This window comes from Maniola hyperantus, chromosome 3 (assembly GCF_902806685.2).
Source record: "Maniola hyperantus chromosome 3, iAphHyp1.2, whole genome shotgun sequence".
In the NCBI taxonomy this organism is placed as follows: Eukaryota; Metazoa; Arthropoda; class Insecta; order Lepidoptera; family Nymphalidae; genus Maniola; species Maniola hyperantus.
Genome location: NC_048538.1, coordinates 5,323,563 through 5,337,662, shown reverse-complemented (window position 1 = coordinate 5,337,662; position 14,100 = coordinate 5,323,563). Strand labels below are relative to the sequence as shown.

The following is a 14,100-nucleotide window of genomic DNA, read 5'->3' as shown; positions in this document are numbered from 1 at the left end:
CAAGCTTGACGCTTAGTTAAAGAGGTAAAGGGAATATTAGTCATTTAACATGACTAATATTCTTTATAAAAAAAACTGCCAATCCGCACTTTGCCAGCAGCGTGGTAGACTATGGCGAAGCCACCATCATTTTGAGAGGAGACCCGTGCTTAGTAGTGAGCCGGCAATTGGTTGATGATGATAATATTGCCTCTACGTTGTTTCACGTGTCAGTGATATTATTTTCACTCTTCACGCCTTATTTTCTTGTAGCATTATTATAAGTGTAAGTAGGTACCTATCTACTTAACTATGAGAACCTAACCATGTTTATATATTGTTTCAATACAGCTGAGCAAATGATATGTAAAATAGGTTTCGGTAAAAATACCTACCTACATCTACCTAGTTATAACTTGTAACTGAAAACCTTATAAGTTACAGTAACACTGAAAACATTGTTTCATATAATATGTACCTATGTATTGTATGTTGTATGATTAACAGATGTTACAATTTACAAATAACATTGTAATACCTAAGTTATGACTTAGGTATGACTGAAACTGAAGCTGCGAGATCTATAGAGCGCACTAGACTTTGCTCATACTTAAGACCTGTTAAAACGAGACAGCGCTATATCGCTGGCATAAATCTGTCTTGTTTAAACTGAAAATTAAATCTAAGCAAAGTCAAAGTATGTTCTATAGATTTCAGCCTGAAAGAGCTTGGTAGTTACCTAACTCTAGATGGAATATCGATACTTACCACGTCTACGCCACGTTATGCACAAATGCCACTATGGTGTCTAGTACCTAGGTTATGCTTCAATGGTGTATGCGGTCTTTCACTGTGGTGAAAGGTAGGATAGGCATTCCTCATTGCTGAGGGACTTTCCCATTTCTATTAATAACAATGGTTGAGGTGTCACTGGGATAATAATAAAACTTGCCCTTGTCTGTAATCACACCAGATGGTTAGTGACTATGCAGACTGCAGCCTCATGGCGGAGTCCGAGTGGGTGACATGTGAATTTAGATTTTTCGAAATCCCGGAACCATAAATCTTTATGGCCTATGTGTTAATCCAGAGTATAATAATCTATCTCCATTCTAAATTCTAGTCAAATGGGTTCATCAGTAGTGGCGTGAAGGAATAAAAAGCTAAATTATGGTTTTTCAAAATCCAATGGAAACCATAGATTTTTACGGAGTAAAAGGTAGTTTATGTGTTCAGTTAGAGTATAATCTATCTTCATTCCAAATTTCAGCCAAATCGGTTTATTAGTTGCAGCGTGAAGCGGTAAAAAGGTGAATTGCGATTTTTCAAAATCCCTCGGGAACCATGAATTTTTACGGGATAAGAGGTAGCCTTTGTGTTAATCCAGGGTAAAATCTATCCCCATTCTAAAGTTCAGCCAAATCCGTCAAGTAGTTTTTGCGTGAAAGAGCAACAAACATACACACATAAACACAAACTTTCGCCTTTATGATATCAGTGTGATAACTCTCTAGTTAGGTACCTACATATTTATATCAGGTTTTTTTCTTTTCAGTTATAATCTCAGCATGTTGGGTGGCAGGCGCTGGAGTGGGCTTGCTGCCGCTCTTCGGCTGGCACGCTGGCGACAAGGACCCGCCTCCTCCAGGGTGCTACTTCGTCGAGGTCATGGACTACAATTACCTGCTGTTCCTCTACTTCGCCACCATTGTGACCCCTAGTGTGCTGCTAGCGGCGTTCTACGCACACATTTATAGAGTAGTTGTTAAACAGGTAATTAAGCTCTTTATTGTAGCTAATAAGTATTAGATAGATCTTTTAAAACTTGTCTTCAATAGTTTTAGATTAATGTTCTTACTTGCTTCTTTGGAGTATAATATGTACCACCTACTTGAATAATATTAGATCAGCCTCTAGGTTACTTTATTTACTATTCAGTAAATATATTTTAATCGCAAAAACTCACACTCGGTTCTTTCCCACTCGAGTTTTGCCGTTGCTTGGTAGACCGTAGAGAGCAACATTAGATTTTACAAAAATATTGCCTAAATTTTATTTAATACTAGCTGAACCGCCCCGGCTTCGCTCGGGTGGAGTTTAGAAAATTGAGGGGGAGGTCGAATTAAATTTTTCTTTCCGTAAGAACCATCCTCGTACTTCAAGGAATATTATAAAAAAAGAATTAGCGAAATCGGTTCAGCGGTTCTCGATATTTGCGATGAGCAACACATTATGATTCATTTTTATAAGTATTATACTTAGAAGATGAATTGCATTTATTTTAATATTCTCATCTATAAAGCAATAATAAATATACACATTAAATCAATCAATCAGCCTGTTTGCGTCCACTGCTCTGCTGCACATAGGCCTTTCCGAGAGAGCGCGCCATCCACTTCCCGCTACCTTCTTTAGGTCGTTAGTCCAGGGAGTTGGAGGTCGTCCCACATGCCCTTGCTGGTACGCTGTCTCCACAAAAATGCTATCATAAACACAATGGTATCATAATCCATACTAATATTATAAATGCGAAAGTGTGTCTGTCTGTCTGCTAGGCTTTGACAGCCCAACAGTTTAAGCGATTTTGATGAAATTTAGCACAGAGTTAGGTTACATCCCCGAGAATGACATAGGCTTTGGACAGGGAATGACTTTTTTCACGGAAAATTAAAGAGTTCCCACGGGATTAAAAAAAACCTAAATCCATGCGGAAGAAGTCAAGGACATCATCTAGTAATAGATTAAAAGAAGACAACAACAATAAATAGTAATCAGAAATGAAACACTATGATTTCACTGTAATTTGTAAGCAGATTCATTTTCCTGCTAAAAACTCACAACATTGTGCAAGGGAATTACGATCGAGGTGAATCAGCTGTAGCTACGAGTAAATACCCAGTAGCTTATACAACAATCAACGTATACCGGCCTGCACTGGGGCAATCTCATGACGCCGGCCACTACGAGTATTTATGACGTAGATATAAATGTGATTGACCGCCTGGTCCAAATGCGTCACTAGAAAACGTAAAACTGCATTATGAGAAGGCTCCTGGGTATGTGATACTGGGTTGCTTGTGAATCTCTGAGAAAGTATCTACTTATTGAGGAAAATAAGTAGCTTGGTATCGAAGATGAATGACGTTTTAGAACAAAATTTTTACAGCAATAAAGTTAGTAATTTGATAAATGTTGCATTTGTCCTATTAGGAAAAATCATTCGACGAGATTGTGGTCAAGGACGAATCTATAGAACCCTGAATTAAATATAACAAAATTTAAAAAATAAAAATAAAAACCGACTTCTAGGTTAGGTACCTTACCGTGTTTGTACACTAAAAATTAAAAAAAGAATTTAATTTACTACTGAATATATTACGTAAACAAGAGCTATAATATTATAGTACCTACTGTTATAATATTTCTAGGGCATAGCATATTTTAATACATGGGGTATTAAAATAAAAAAGATTCCGACGAATTGGTAACCTCCTCCTTTTTTAAAGTCGATTTAAAAAGGCATTTGTTAAATTGGACTATTGTTTTGACGCTGGGTTGGGATATATAAGGAACACCAGTTCCATATAGAATACAATATTAAAGCTATCCATCAAACCCTCGAGCCCTCCACAAAAGTGACCGACAAAGTAATCAAGCGAGAGAGTGAAAGTTCGAGTCACGTTTCGTATATTTGTACCAGTAGTTCTATTTACCGACAAATGTCGCACCAGTAGGTAGAAATTGCTGGTAAAGAAAGTATACATTACACATAGTTTGTTTCAATTTTTTTTTGGGTCCCATTGTATACATTTTACGTTGATTTATATCAGACAGTTTGTTGTGGGCTCTTCTCAGACCTGGGCGCGTTTGGAACCCTCGTAGCTTTAGTTTTAAGTTTGCGTTATAATTATCACCACTATATCTTACAAATCTAACACTATACCAGACAATCAATAAGAGTAATTTATTACCTATTTTGAATAAATCATTTGACTTTGACTTTGACTTTGACATGACCCTACGTGATAATAAAAAAACTACTTCAGAAAAAAGCATAATTTCAGTCTGAGTATTGTCAGTTTACTTTTGTGTTGTGTTATATCTGAAATAGCACCGTACTAAATTGAGTTTAATTAGATGACCAATATACACCAATACAAGAAGAACCAATTGGGCCAATTTACCAAGAATTTAAGATGTGCACAGATCTCAACAATTTATTTAATTTTTCAAATTCTATAATAATTACCTAGTAACTATTATCTCGCTTGTACGCTAAGCGGCGATCTTATTGGTGCTTGTTGTATGAAAATAATTTACTAGAAAGATATATTTTGTGTGATTCCAAAATATTATGTCATTTCATATTCTAATGTTTGCAAAGCAGACTCCAGGCATATGAGCATATCTTGTAATGGCTTTTAGAGACAACAATCTTAAATACTTTCACACGTCGAAAATAACGATCATCTTTTACTTCCAATTTAAGTTTTTTATTATGGAGCTGTTGAGAAAGTTACATGCAGACACAACTTCCCAGACAGGTAACTTGCAAAATGATTATTGTTTTTTGCAATATTGGTTGGATTTTTCACTTGTGTTACGTTATTTCCATAGATATTAAGTTTGATATCACTTTATAAGCCAGATGTTCTTAAAAATTTTCTGACGATTGATTTCCAGTTGGTGAAAATCCGGACAAATAGTAGGTTATATGATATTAAAATGAAAGATAGAGGGTAAGCGAGAAAGTAAACATTAGTGAAAGAATGAAAAGAACGAGACTCAATGTTTTTTAGGGTTCCGTACCTACCTCAAAAGGAAAAAGGAACCCTTATAGGATCACTTCGTCGTTCTGTCTGTCTGTCTGTCTGTCTGTCTGTCCGTCTGTCGTGTCTGTCAAGGAAACAGATAACAGATAGAAAATTTAGCAGATAGGTAGGTTTTATGACATGACAATTAAAGGAAAAAATCCAACCCTGAATTTGTGATCGTTCTCGTTTCACATCACGAGAAAAAAATATGTGTTCATGAACAAACAATTAGTATTTTCAATTTTCAAATTAAGATAACTACACCAATTCGGGTATCATATGAAAGGGCTTTACATTTAAATTATAAAACAGATTTTTTACATATTTTTAGGCGTAATAGTTTTAGATTTATGGTGCAAAATGTCAAAAAAAGCCGTTCCTCCATTACCTCCAAAGTTTATCAATCAAAAAATCTGAAATAATTATGGTCAATAGAAGTTTATGTTAACTATCATAGTTTTTATCATATTAACAATAGGTAAACCTTAACAAACCAAGTTAGTTTTGCAGTTTGTCTGCAAAAGTGATTCTTACCGTTTTTCTTCTTCTGCAATACGGAACCCTCGGTGCACGAGTCTGTCTCGCACTTGGCCGATTTTTTTCCCTTATTTCAAGAGAAAACCTAGGTCACAACAAAATTGGCTTAACAACAACCTATTTAACAGGCTTATAACATTTATGTCCTAATTGTCTATAGAATAAAATTGTATTTCGGCTTGATACCATTGCCGCATATTCACATGACAACTATGCCACGGTTTAAATAATTAATTGACGCCAATTTAAAGAATTCTATACCCACGGCTAATTTTGTTTGATTGTGAACGTTGCTCTGAAAAAAATATGGTGCTGTTTCGCCATCTCAATGCGAACTGAAGTAAATAAAACATGTGGCTACTTATTGAAAATTTTACTGTACAAAATTTTCAACACAGGTTTATTAAGGTAGGTAAATAAAGTCTGAGTTTGCTGGAAGGCCATTTTAGCACACAGATTGTGAATAAAACGAAAATAACAAAACTAATACATTATTTTAACAAGAAGAAGCCTTTGAATCGTATTTTATTTACTCAACATGGACACCTGTTTGCTGAAACGTGACGTCGTATTTAAATTATGAGTTATCATTGCCATAACTACCTGAACTTATTGTGCTATACGTATTAGTCATTAAAATTATAAGACGTACTTAATTATCTACCTACCACTCTACATTTTCATATAGGTATGCATTCACTTATATTCAAAAATGAAACTGCTAAAATAAGAAAATCTCGTAAAAATAACGAAAACCATAATTTGATTCTGCGACGAGCAGATATCGAAGCACCTGCTTATTACGAGTTTACGTAGAGGTCAAAAGATGGTCGAACTTTGAAGGCTTTGTCGATTTTTGGAGTAGACATAACACGGAACACCAATACAACTGTATCTACGTATAATATGTACTTAGTTATTTACGTCGAAACTACACGTCAAGTATAAAAGTTTGTATGCCTCAAATCAGAGATAATTATCTCTGCTCAAATCTACCTTGCAAAGTTACCGTAAATAAAACAATCACTACCCATATTATAAATGCGAAAGTGTGTTTGTTTGTTTGGAAGGACAACCTTCAATCGCGTCGCAATGGAGCCACGGATTGACTTGATCTTTTGCATGGGTATAGTTAAAGACCTCGAGAGTGACATGAGCTACTTTTTATCCCGGAAAATCAAAGAGTTCCCACGGGATTTTTGAAAACCTAATTCCACGCGAACGAAGTCGCGGACATTAGCTAGTTATTTATATTACGAAAAATTTAATGAAATTTCGTTTGTTTACAGATGAGCGCGGTAGTAACTGTTGAAGGAAGCCACGGACGAGGCACCATGTTACGGGTCCTAGGAGCAGCCCAGAAGCGAGAAGTCAAGGCTACTCAAAATCTGGCAATCATCGTCTTCTTCTTTATAGTCTGCTGGATACCACTGTACACAATCAACGCGATCAAGGCCTTCATGCCCGAATTAGATATTCCTAATCCACTCACTTACTTTTGCATTGTTTTTTCCCATTTAAATTCGGCAGTAAATCCGCTGCTGTACGCCTACCATTTAAAAGATTTTCGAGCGGCCTTGAAAGGTCTTATTTGTACTGTATTAGGTAGAGGTGTGCCTCTACCTGCAGCGTATAGACCGCCAGTACCAGTAAGAAGACCGGCATTAGAAAGATGTAATGCATACAGGGAGAGACCGAGGGTGTACGTAAACTCGCCAGTATGGCTTAGACAGAAGGAAGCTGAATTAGTAGCTACTCAAGATAGAAGCAAGGCTGTACCTGCTTCGAGAGTAAATCCAGATTTAGAACCGTTTTTAAATAGAAATGCAAATGATAATTCTAGTGGAAGACACACTCCAGAAGGACGTGAATTGAATAACGGACCATATCTCATAGAAGCTAGTCAAGGATGTCAAAGTCCGTATAAGAAAGTAGAGGAGTTCATTCGAAGGGTGCGTAGCGTCAGCTCTGAGCACAGCTGACATGAGGCAAGCCGGGTACCCTCGGCTTATAGTGTGACGTAGAAAAGCTTTAATTTATTTTAAGTATAGAGGACTTTCTATATGCTATTAAATTAATTTAATACTTTACATAACTATTTTATAGTCGACTTAATGTACTTTTTGTGACATTCTTGGACATAATATTTTTAGATAAGCTGTTTATAAAAGAGAGTAAGTAGCATATTATCTATTGAAATTCTGAATTTTAATGTATCGAGATTATTCATGTTAATGTGTTTATGTCATGTGATTATGTTAACGTGAAGCGCTTCGTAAATAAAAATACATGTTCGAATTTTGGTGTATTGATTTTGATTTCCACTTTGAGAACATTCTTAGGACGTTCAGACAATTTAGCAACATCGACGATAGACATAATATGAATGATAAAATATTTGGAACAGTCCAAATCTACGCTATTTTTACGAAGTTTTTCTGTCATTGCCATTGCGCAGGAATTTGACCTTCATAACGTTGCTCACTGTATTAAACCAAGTATAATGGAATGGAACAATATCAGAAAAATCAACAAAGCATAATATGTGTAATGTCAGAGTCAACTAGTAGGAAGAAGAAGAGCTCTTGCCACCATAAATATTCCTGCGCTCATTGAGCCGGCAGGGATTAGTCGGGATGATGGCAAGAGACCTGATGGATTGACGCTGGTTCCCTGGGAACGGGGACGGGCGCTAATGTGGGACGCAACTTGCGTTGACACATTGGCCCCGTGTCATATCAGGAAGACAGCATCAAGACCGGGAGCCGCAGCAGAAACAGCTGAAAACGGCAAGCGGCGCAAGTATGCCTCTCTTATAGAGAGTTACATTTTTGTGCCGTTTGCCTGGGGCCATGGAGTCTTAGTGCTAAAAATTTTTTACGAGACATTTCACCGCGATTAATAGCCTCATCTGGTGACAGAAGGGCTGGCTCATTTTTTTGCGCAACGGATCAGCCTGGCTGTCCAGCGCGGAAATGCAGCCAGTATTATTGGCACCATTCCACGCGGTCATGATTTATATAGTAATTAGATAAGGCTAGCTTTAAGTTTTATTGTAATATTAAAAAAATAAAACTAGTAGGCTACCTACCTAATATTACTATCTACCGACTCCCCAGTAACTGGAGATAAAAGGGTTATCTACTAAAAGCGAGTGATATTAAACTGAATAGGATATTCATTGAGTAAAAAATAATAAAAATACCACAAGTGAGCAAGTTTCAAAACTAGATTTTCCTTGTGTACTTACCTAGCAGTGGTATAACTATGGTAATGTTAATGACCTTAAACAATCATGTGACATGAACCTAAGCGAACAGGCTTTATGTCTATTGTAAATACTCGTTTCAAAAAGTCTGCTATTCTTTGAAAACTTTCTAATAAGCAAAAGCCTAGATTGAGCCGACCTGACGAACTCTTGCCATAACTTATTTTTTTATTAAAAAAATGGGTTCCTTTTCTTGTAAAGATAATATCGCCCTCTATTGAGCGTAGGTATACAGTATGAAGCAAAAGCGCCATCTGTGACGACGAATAATATTATTCGCTTTGTTATTACTTTGTATGCTCAGCTACAGAATACAGTCTGCAAAGCGCTTAGAGCACCATGTACCTACTAGATGGGGCTTCAGTTAAATACGAAACTTAAATCATCATACAAGTGATCACTTCGGGCAAAGGGTAGACACTTGCTTCTCAGCCGATTTAATTGGACGCCTTATTTTAAACTTTCCCTTAGTGGGGCTGGTAACGTCTTTTTCGAGCTCGGCTTTGTCCGTTTTCGTAAACGATGAGACTTGAATTAGAATAGAAAAAGCACCTGCTACTTATTATTTTATATACATAAATGAGTCAAAAATTTAACTTTTTAAATGGATGATCCAATACTAGTAAGTTGTGTCTTGGAAAAGTATTGATTTATTCTAATCAAAAACAGACTTTTGGAATTGAAGGGAAAAGAGACTCTTCGAGATATTGATCAATGATACTTAGATCGAAAAAGCAACAAGAAAATAAGGCAAATAAAAAAACTATAAAGTAGGTAGATATGTATTTACCTAACTCAAAACTTATTTTAATATCTAGGCTTTTCGTTGAGTTGAACTCAACGAATAGCTCAGATCTTGAATAGAAACAGGAGCTTTAAGTAATCACTAATCAGCTAGAGATAAGTAGACTAGAATTAGAATTTTCTACTAATTATTTACGCAATATTATCTCAGAAATCAAATAGGTAAATTATTCATTTTAGCTTTGAAAAATAATGAACGATTTTTTCGATGCGTAAAATATTGATAATTATTATGGGATGTAAAAAGGGCGGACACCCACCACCCTTGTAATGACAGACGACGAAAAGTTAATAACATCGTGTGTCTTGATCTACAATTACCTAATGATAGGTAGATGAAAGCGTGTATTTTTCTTTCGCTACTATTTTGCAGGTACGAGTATCATATTATAAAATTTCCCGTTGTCTTTTTGTTTGTAGACCTTTTATAAATTTATAGACTAGCGCTTGGCTGCAATCAGATGCAGTCTAAGGCAAGTGATGATGCAGTCTATGATTTTTCTTAAAATTTATTTTACCAAGCCAATTCTGTGACCAAGCGTACACCAAATATATGTACATATACATTATTTTTCTCTCGCCAAACTGGTGAACCAGTTTGTTGGCGAGCTGGCGCTCCTTAAAAATAATTAGAATCTACATATTAAATCTAACTTATATATTCTAACTTATAAACTTATATTCTTACTTAAATACCTACTTAAACTCATAACACTAATCAATACTCAAGTATACTAAAAGTAGAGGGGGAAACTGAAATAATAACCAGGCCTTATGACCTGGGCAAAAACGAGCGTTTTTTGTCCGTGTAAGTGTTTAGGAGTCATTTGATAGCATTTGATCTCCTCCCAGCCCAGCTTGGTCTACCTAGTCTAGTCCAATATGAATAACGCTAAATAGATTTTCATTCCAAACAAAGCCACGATTCTTTATAAGTAGCATGCTATTTAATTACTAGTCACTTTAATAGCATTCACACTTACAATTATTTCTTTTTTCCATTTTCATATTATATTTCATTTTCTTCTTCTCTAAGGGTAGAGTGGAATTGTGACTCCGAAATTATTATTTTATTACATTTGGTTGCATTTACAAAATGAAGTTTATTAATTCTATAAAAAAATATTTGATGCGTAGTAAATATCATCTTACAAACAATGGTATAGAGAGTATAATATGGCTCGTGAATTTAGTCCCATCTCGAGCGGGTTTTTCAATTTTGAAAGACACTATTTCTGGTAAGGGCCTTATGTTATATGTGAAGTACCTACTTAAATTAATATTGAGCAACTAGGTATTGGGACCATGGACCTGTAGAATCGTCTTAATTTCTCTTTTAACATAGGAGACAGACGAACCAGTGGTAGATGCATTTGTCGATTCAAATTACTTGTAAAAGTTTACTTGAGTAAAAAATAAAATTTTATAAGTAATTTGTACTAAAATAACATTTTAGCACCCTTCTGGATTTTACACCTCTCTTTGCTCGTGTACGTGTATGGAGTCGGCAATGTCGTGTACCAGGTCAAATTCGCTCAGGGAGCCGGCGATTTTATAAAAAGTTATGTCAATATTTCCCTATTCATCTTAATATCTAACAACAGCTATTGGTTTTTAATGAAAAGGTATGGTATATTTTAGATTTGGTAAATTCTAAAATTCTGATGCCAACATAAATCTATCAAATAATAGGTACTTATTATAAATGCGAAAGTGAGTCTGTCTGTCTCTCTGTCTGCTAACTTTTCACGGCCCAACAGTTTAGCCGATTTCAATAAAAGGTACAGAGTTAGCTTTCATCCCGGGAAAGGACATAGTCTATATTTATCCCGAAAAATCAAAGAGTTTCCACGGAACTCTAAAATGCCCATTCGTTTGACCGATTTATGTGAAATTTGGTAAAGAGGTAGCTTGCATCCCGGAAATTGACAAAAACAACTTTTTATCCCGGAAAATCACAGAGTTCCCGCGGGATTAAAAAAAAAACCTAAATCCACGCCGACGAAGTCGCGGGCATCCACTAGTTATTTATAAATAAGCAAGCAAGTCGATGTTGCATTTACATCCAGTTCCAAAATAAATAAGATAAATGTTTTTACATTCATAAAAGCAAGTTAGCAGCCATTTTTTTAAATTTTGTTAGATCACTTCTGAGAACTGTGCTTGAACAAGTGAACCGAAATGATCGCTTATCGATGCAAAGTGATTTTTTGAAGGATAAGCACGAAAAGCTATTGTCTACCGTTAAGAGGATTGTACTCATTTTCTATGGATTCAACCTCTTTAATGCATCTTTTATTTATCTACCACACCGAGTTGATGTATCAAATGATTATTATTCTATGACACCTTGCGTAGGTATGTATTATACTTCAAATTCTTATTACTGCAGAATTCAGAAGAGGCCTAGTATTGGTACAGGAGCGTGTACCAATATGGACCTAAGTGCAACTGTATATAACGCTAAGTTAGGATCCAGACTTCGACTACGGGCATCCAACTTTTCGGAGTTATGTGCATTTTAAACAATTAAATATCACTTGTTACTTTAATTTTTATAATATCCTCTACCCTAAGGTTGCCTGGAAGAGATCGCTATTTTAGCGATAAGGCCGCCTATTGTACATGCTGTATTTGTTATATGTCTATTGTTTTTGTTTTGGTGTACAATAAAGCATATTTTACTTTACTTTACTTACTTGTTTTACCGGCGAAGGGAAACAAGGGACGAAACCTGCATGGATGAGAGTTTTCCATAATGTTTGCAAAGGTATGCGAAGTCTGACAATCCGCACTTGGCGAGCGTCAATTATGGCCTAAGCCCATCTTATTTTGAGAGGAAAATCGTGCTCAGTAGAGGACAATGCTTTGGATGCTAGCTAGAGATATGCTTAATATTATGTAAAAGGGTATTTTAGGCGTATATATTATGTAGGTATATATCTGTGCGAAGCTAAAAGTCGACGACATTCTGTTCAAGTCTTAATAAAATCAGATACTATTTCTAATACATTATCGCATAAGTAGTAAGCATAGTGATATCACTATGCTTACTACTTATCGTTAGTACATACTACATAGTGTGTAGCTTGATCATCAAATAAACTATTTTATAATTTATAAATTTCAGGTATAGAACCTCTAAACGTAACGCCAAATCGGGAGATTTGTCATGCGATATTATTTACACAAGAGATAACCATAATGACGGTAGTTCTCAACTATCAAGCTCTTCTGCTGTTTCTAATAGATCATACTTCAGCCATGTACCAAATGCTTTCTGCTGAAATGCTGGCCTTCGATGATTACAAAGATTGTCCCGAAAGAAATGCCAAAGTAAAAAAGCGTTTGCCCTTTCTTATTGAACGTCACGCCTTGATTTTGGATATCATAAAAAATCTTAAAGCGTTGTACAGCATGCCGATCGGAATTAATTTTGGGTCGAATGCCGTTTGCATCAGCCTGTTTTTCTATCTACCATTGCAAGAATGGGTGATGTTCACGCCTATTCTTGTCTATTGCTTCCTTGTTTTCTTTTTATACTGTTTTCTTTGCCAGAGATTGATAAACGCTTCAGAAGTTTTTGAGAATGCAATTTACAGTTGCGGATGGGAGAAGTTTGATTTGAAGGAGAAAAAAACAGTTTATGTCATGCTTTTGGTAGCCCAAAAACCTGTAACACTTTTAGCTGCTGATATCATACCCGTAAATATTTATACGTTTGCCACTACATTGCAAGCGATGTTTAAATTTATAACCGTAGTCAAATTTTAATATGTAGCAATAGCTTTATTGAAGCATCTTAGTTACTTCGTTATTCGCACTAGCTATTTATTATTATCATCACAAACGATCATCAACGTTTAAAATTGATAATTATTAGAATAAAGCGTTATATATTACATCAATCTTCAGTTTTGCAAATGGTTTCTACTAATTTTGAAAGTATGTATGCTATTATGTTTGTCTTCGTAGAATATAATTAAATTCAAAAATATATTTTGTACTCTTATTTTACAATACCCGATTTTTTTACTGAAAGAAAGATTTCGCTTTAGAATTCCACCTAAACGGAATTTTGTGCGACCGCTTTAGAAATAGTTCCAGACAGTGCTCAAACTGATATTACGATATTGCTATAATATTCGGTACCTACTTACATTATTGCAATAAAATATTCATTTGGTGCTGTTTTTTGAATTAGGTATACTTACCTATTGCAAACTGAAGACATTTCTTCAGCGTACTTAATATTTTGAATACTTTGTTATGATTTTATAATTTACTTCATAAGTAGGGGAAAGCAGGTAGGATTCGTACACTTTTTACTCTAGGTCATGTAAAAACAAAACTAATAAATATTTCAAAATAATTTCAACGCTGCTGGATTACCTAGTTATCTGGCTTTAATTATAGTGTAGTTCAGTGTTGATGCAAAGTAAGATGACAAAGCTATGATGAATTTCCCAAAAAATGGAAATCGTACGAAAGCACCCCACACGCGAGGTAGCTTCGTACATCGACTAGGGTACATTCGTACATTGTGGGGAGCCTTCGTACACAGGAATTAAAAAGGCTATTTTATATGAAATTAAACATTTATTGATATCAAAATTAACACAGAATCAACCTTAAACATAGTAATAATTAACAATATGGTGTTTACAAACAATTTGTTACAATTTAAGTCATTCATTA

At 35.3% G+C, this 14,100-nt stretch overlaps 2 protein-coding genes and 1 long non-coding RNA gene across 3 annotated transcripts in view; 2 read left to right on the top strand and 1 right to left on the bottom strand.

Annotated features, from left to right (window-relative positions):
- Positions 1 to 7,625, top strand: part of AdoR (Adenosine receptor) — a 62,760-nt gene extending 55,135 nt beyond the window's left edge. Inside the window, exons 2-3 of the mRNA XM_069509647.1 lie at positions 1,535 to 1,752; positions 6,620 to 7,625. Of these exons, the coding sequence (XP_069365748.1) occupies positions 1,535 to 1,752; positions 6,620 to 7,312 (911 nt within the window). The 3' untranslated portion in view covers positions 7,313 to 7,625. The remainder of the gene's footprint in view (positions 1 to 1,534; positions 1,753 to 6,619) is intronic.
- LOC138404751 (uncharacterized) overlaps positions 1 to 14,100 on the bottom strand; it is a 622,276-nt gene that overhangs the window by 296,644 nt on the left and 311,532 nt on the right. The window lies entirely within an intron of this gene.
- On the top strand, positions 10,499 to 13,176 carry LOC117996582 (odorant receptor 49a-like). The gene is made up of 4 exons (XM_034984672.2): positions 10,499 to 10,640; positions 10,859 to 11,027; positions 11,546 to 11,760; positions 12,533 to 13,176. The coding sequence occupies exons 1-4, from the start codon at positions 10,499 to 10,501 to the stop codon at positions 13,174 to 13,176; spliced, it is 1,170 nt and encodes a 389-aa protein (XP_034840563.1).

Coding starts and splice junctions, on each gene's coding strand:
- LOC117996582 (XM_034984672.2), top strand. CDS start 10,499: ATGAAGTTTATTAATTCTATAAAAAAATATTTGATGCGTAGTAAATAT. Junction 11,028..11,545: donor TATTGGTTTTTAATGAAAAG/GTATGGTATATT, acceptor AAATTTTGTTAG/ATCACTTCTGAGAACTGTGC. Junction 11,761..12,532: donor TTCTATGACACCTTGCGTAG/GTATGTATTATA, acceptor TATAAATTTCAG/GTATAGAACCTCTAAACGTA.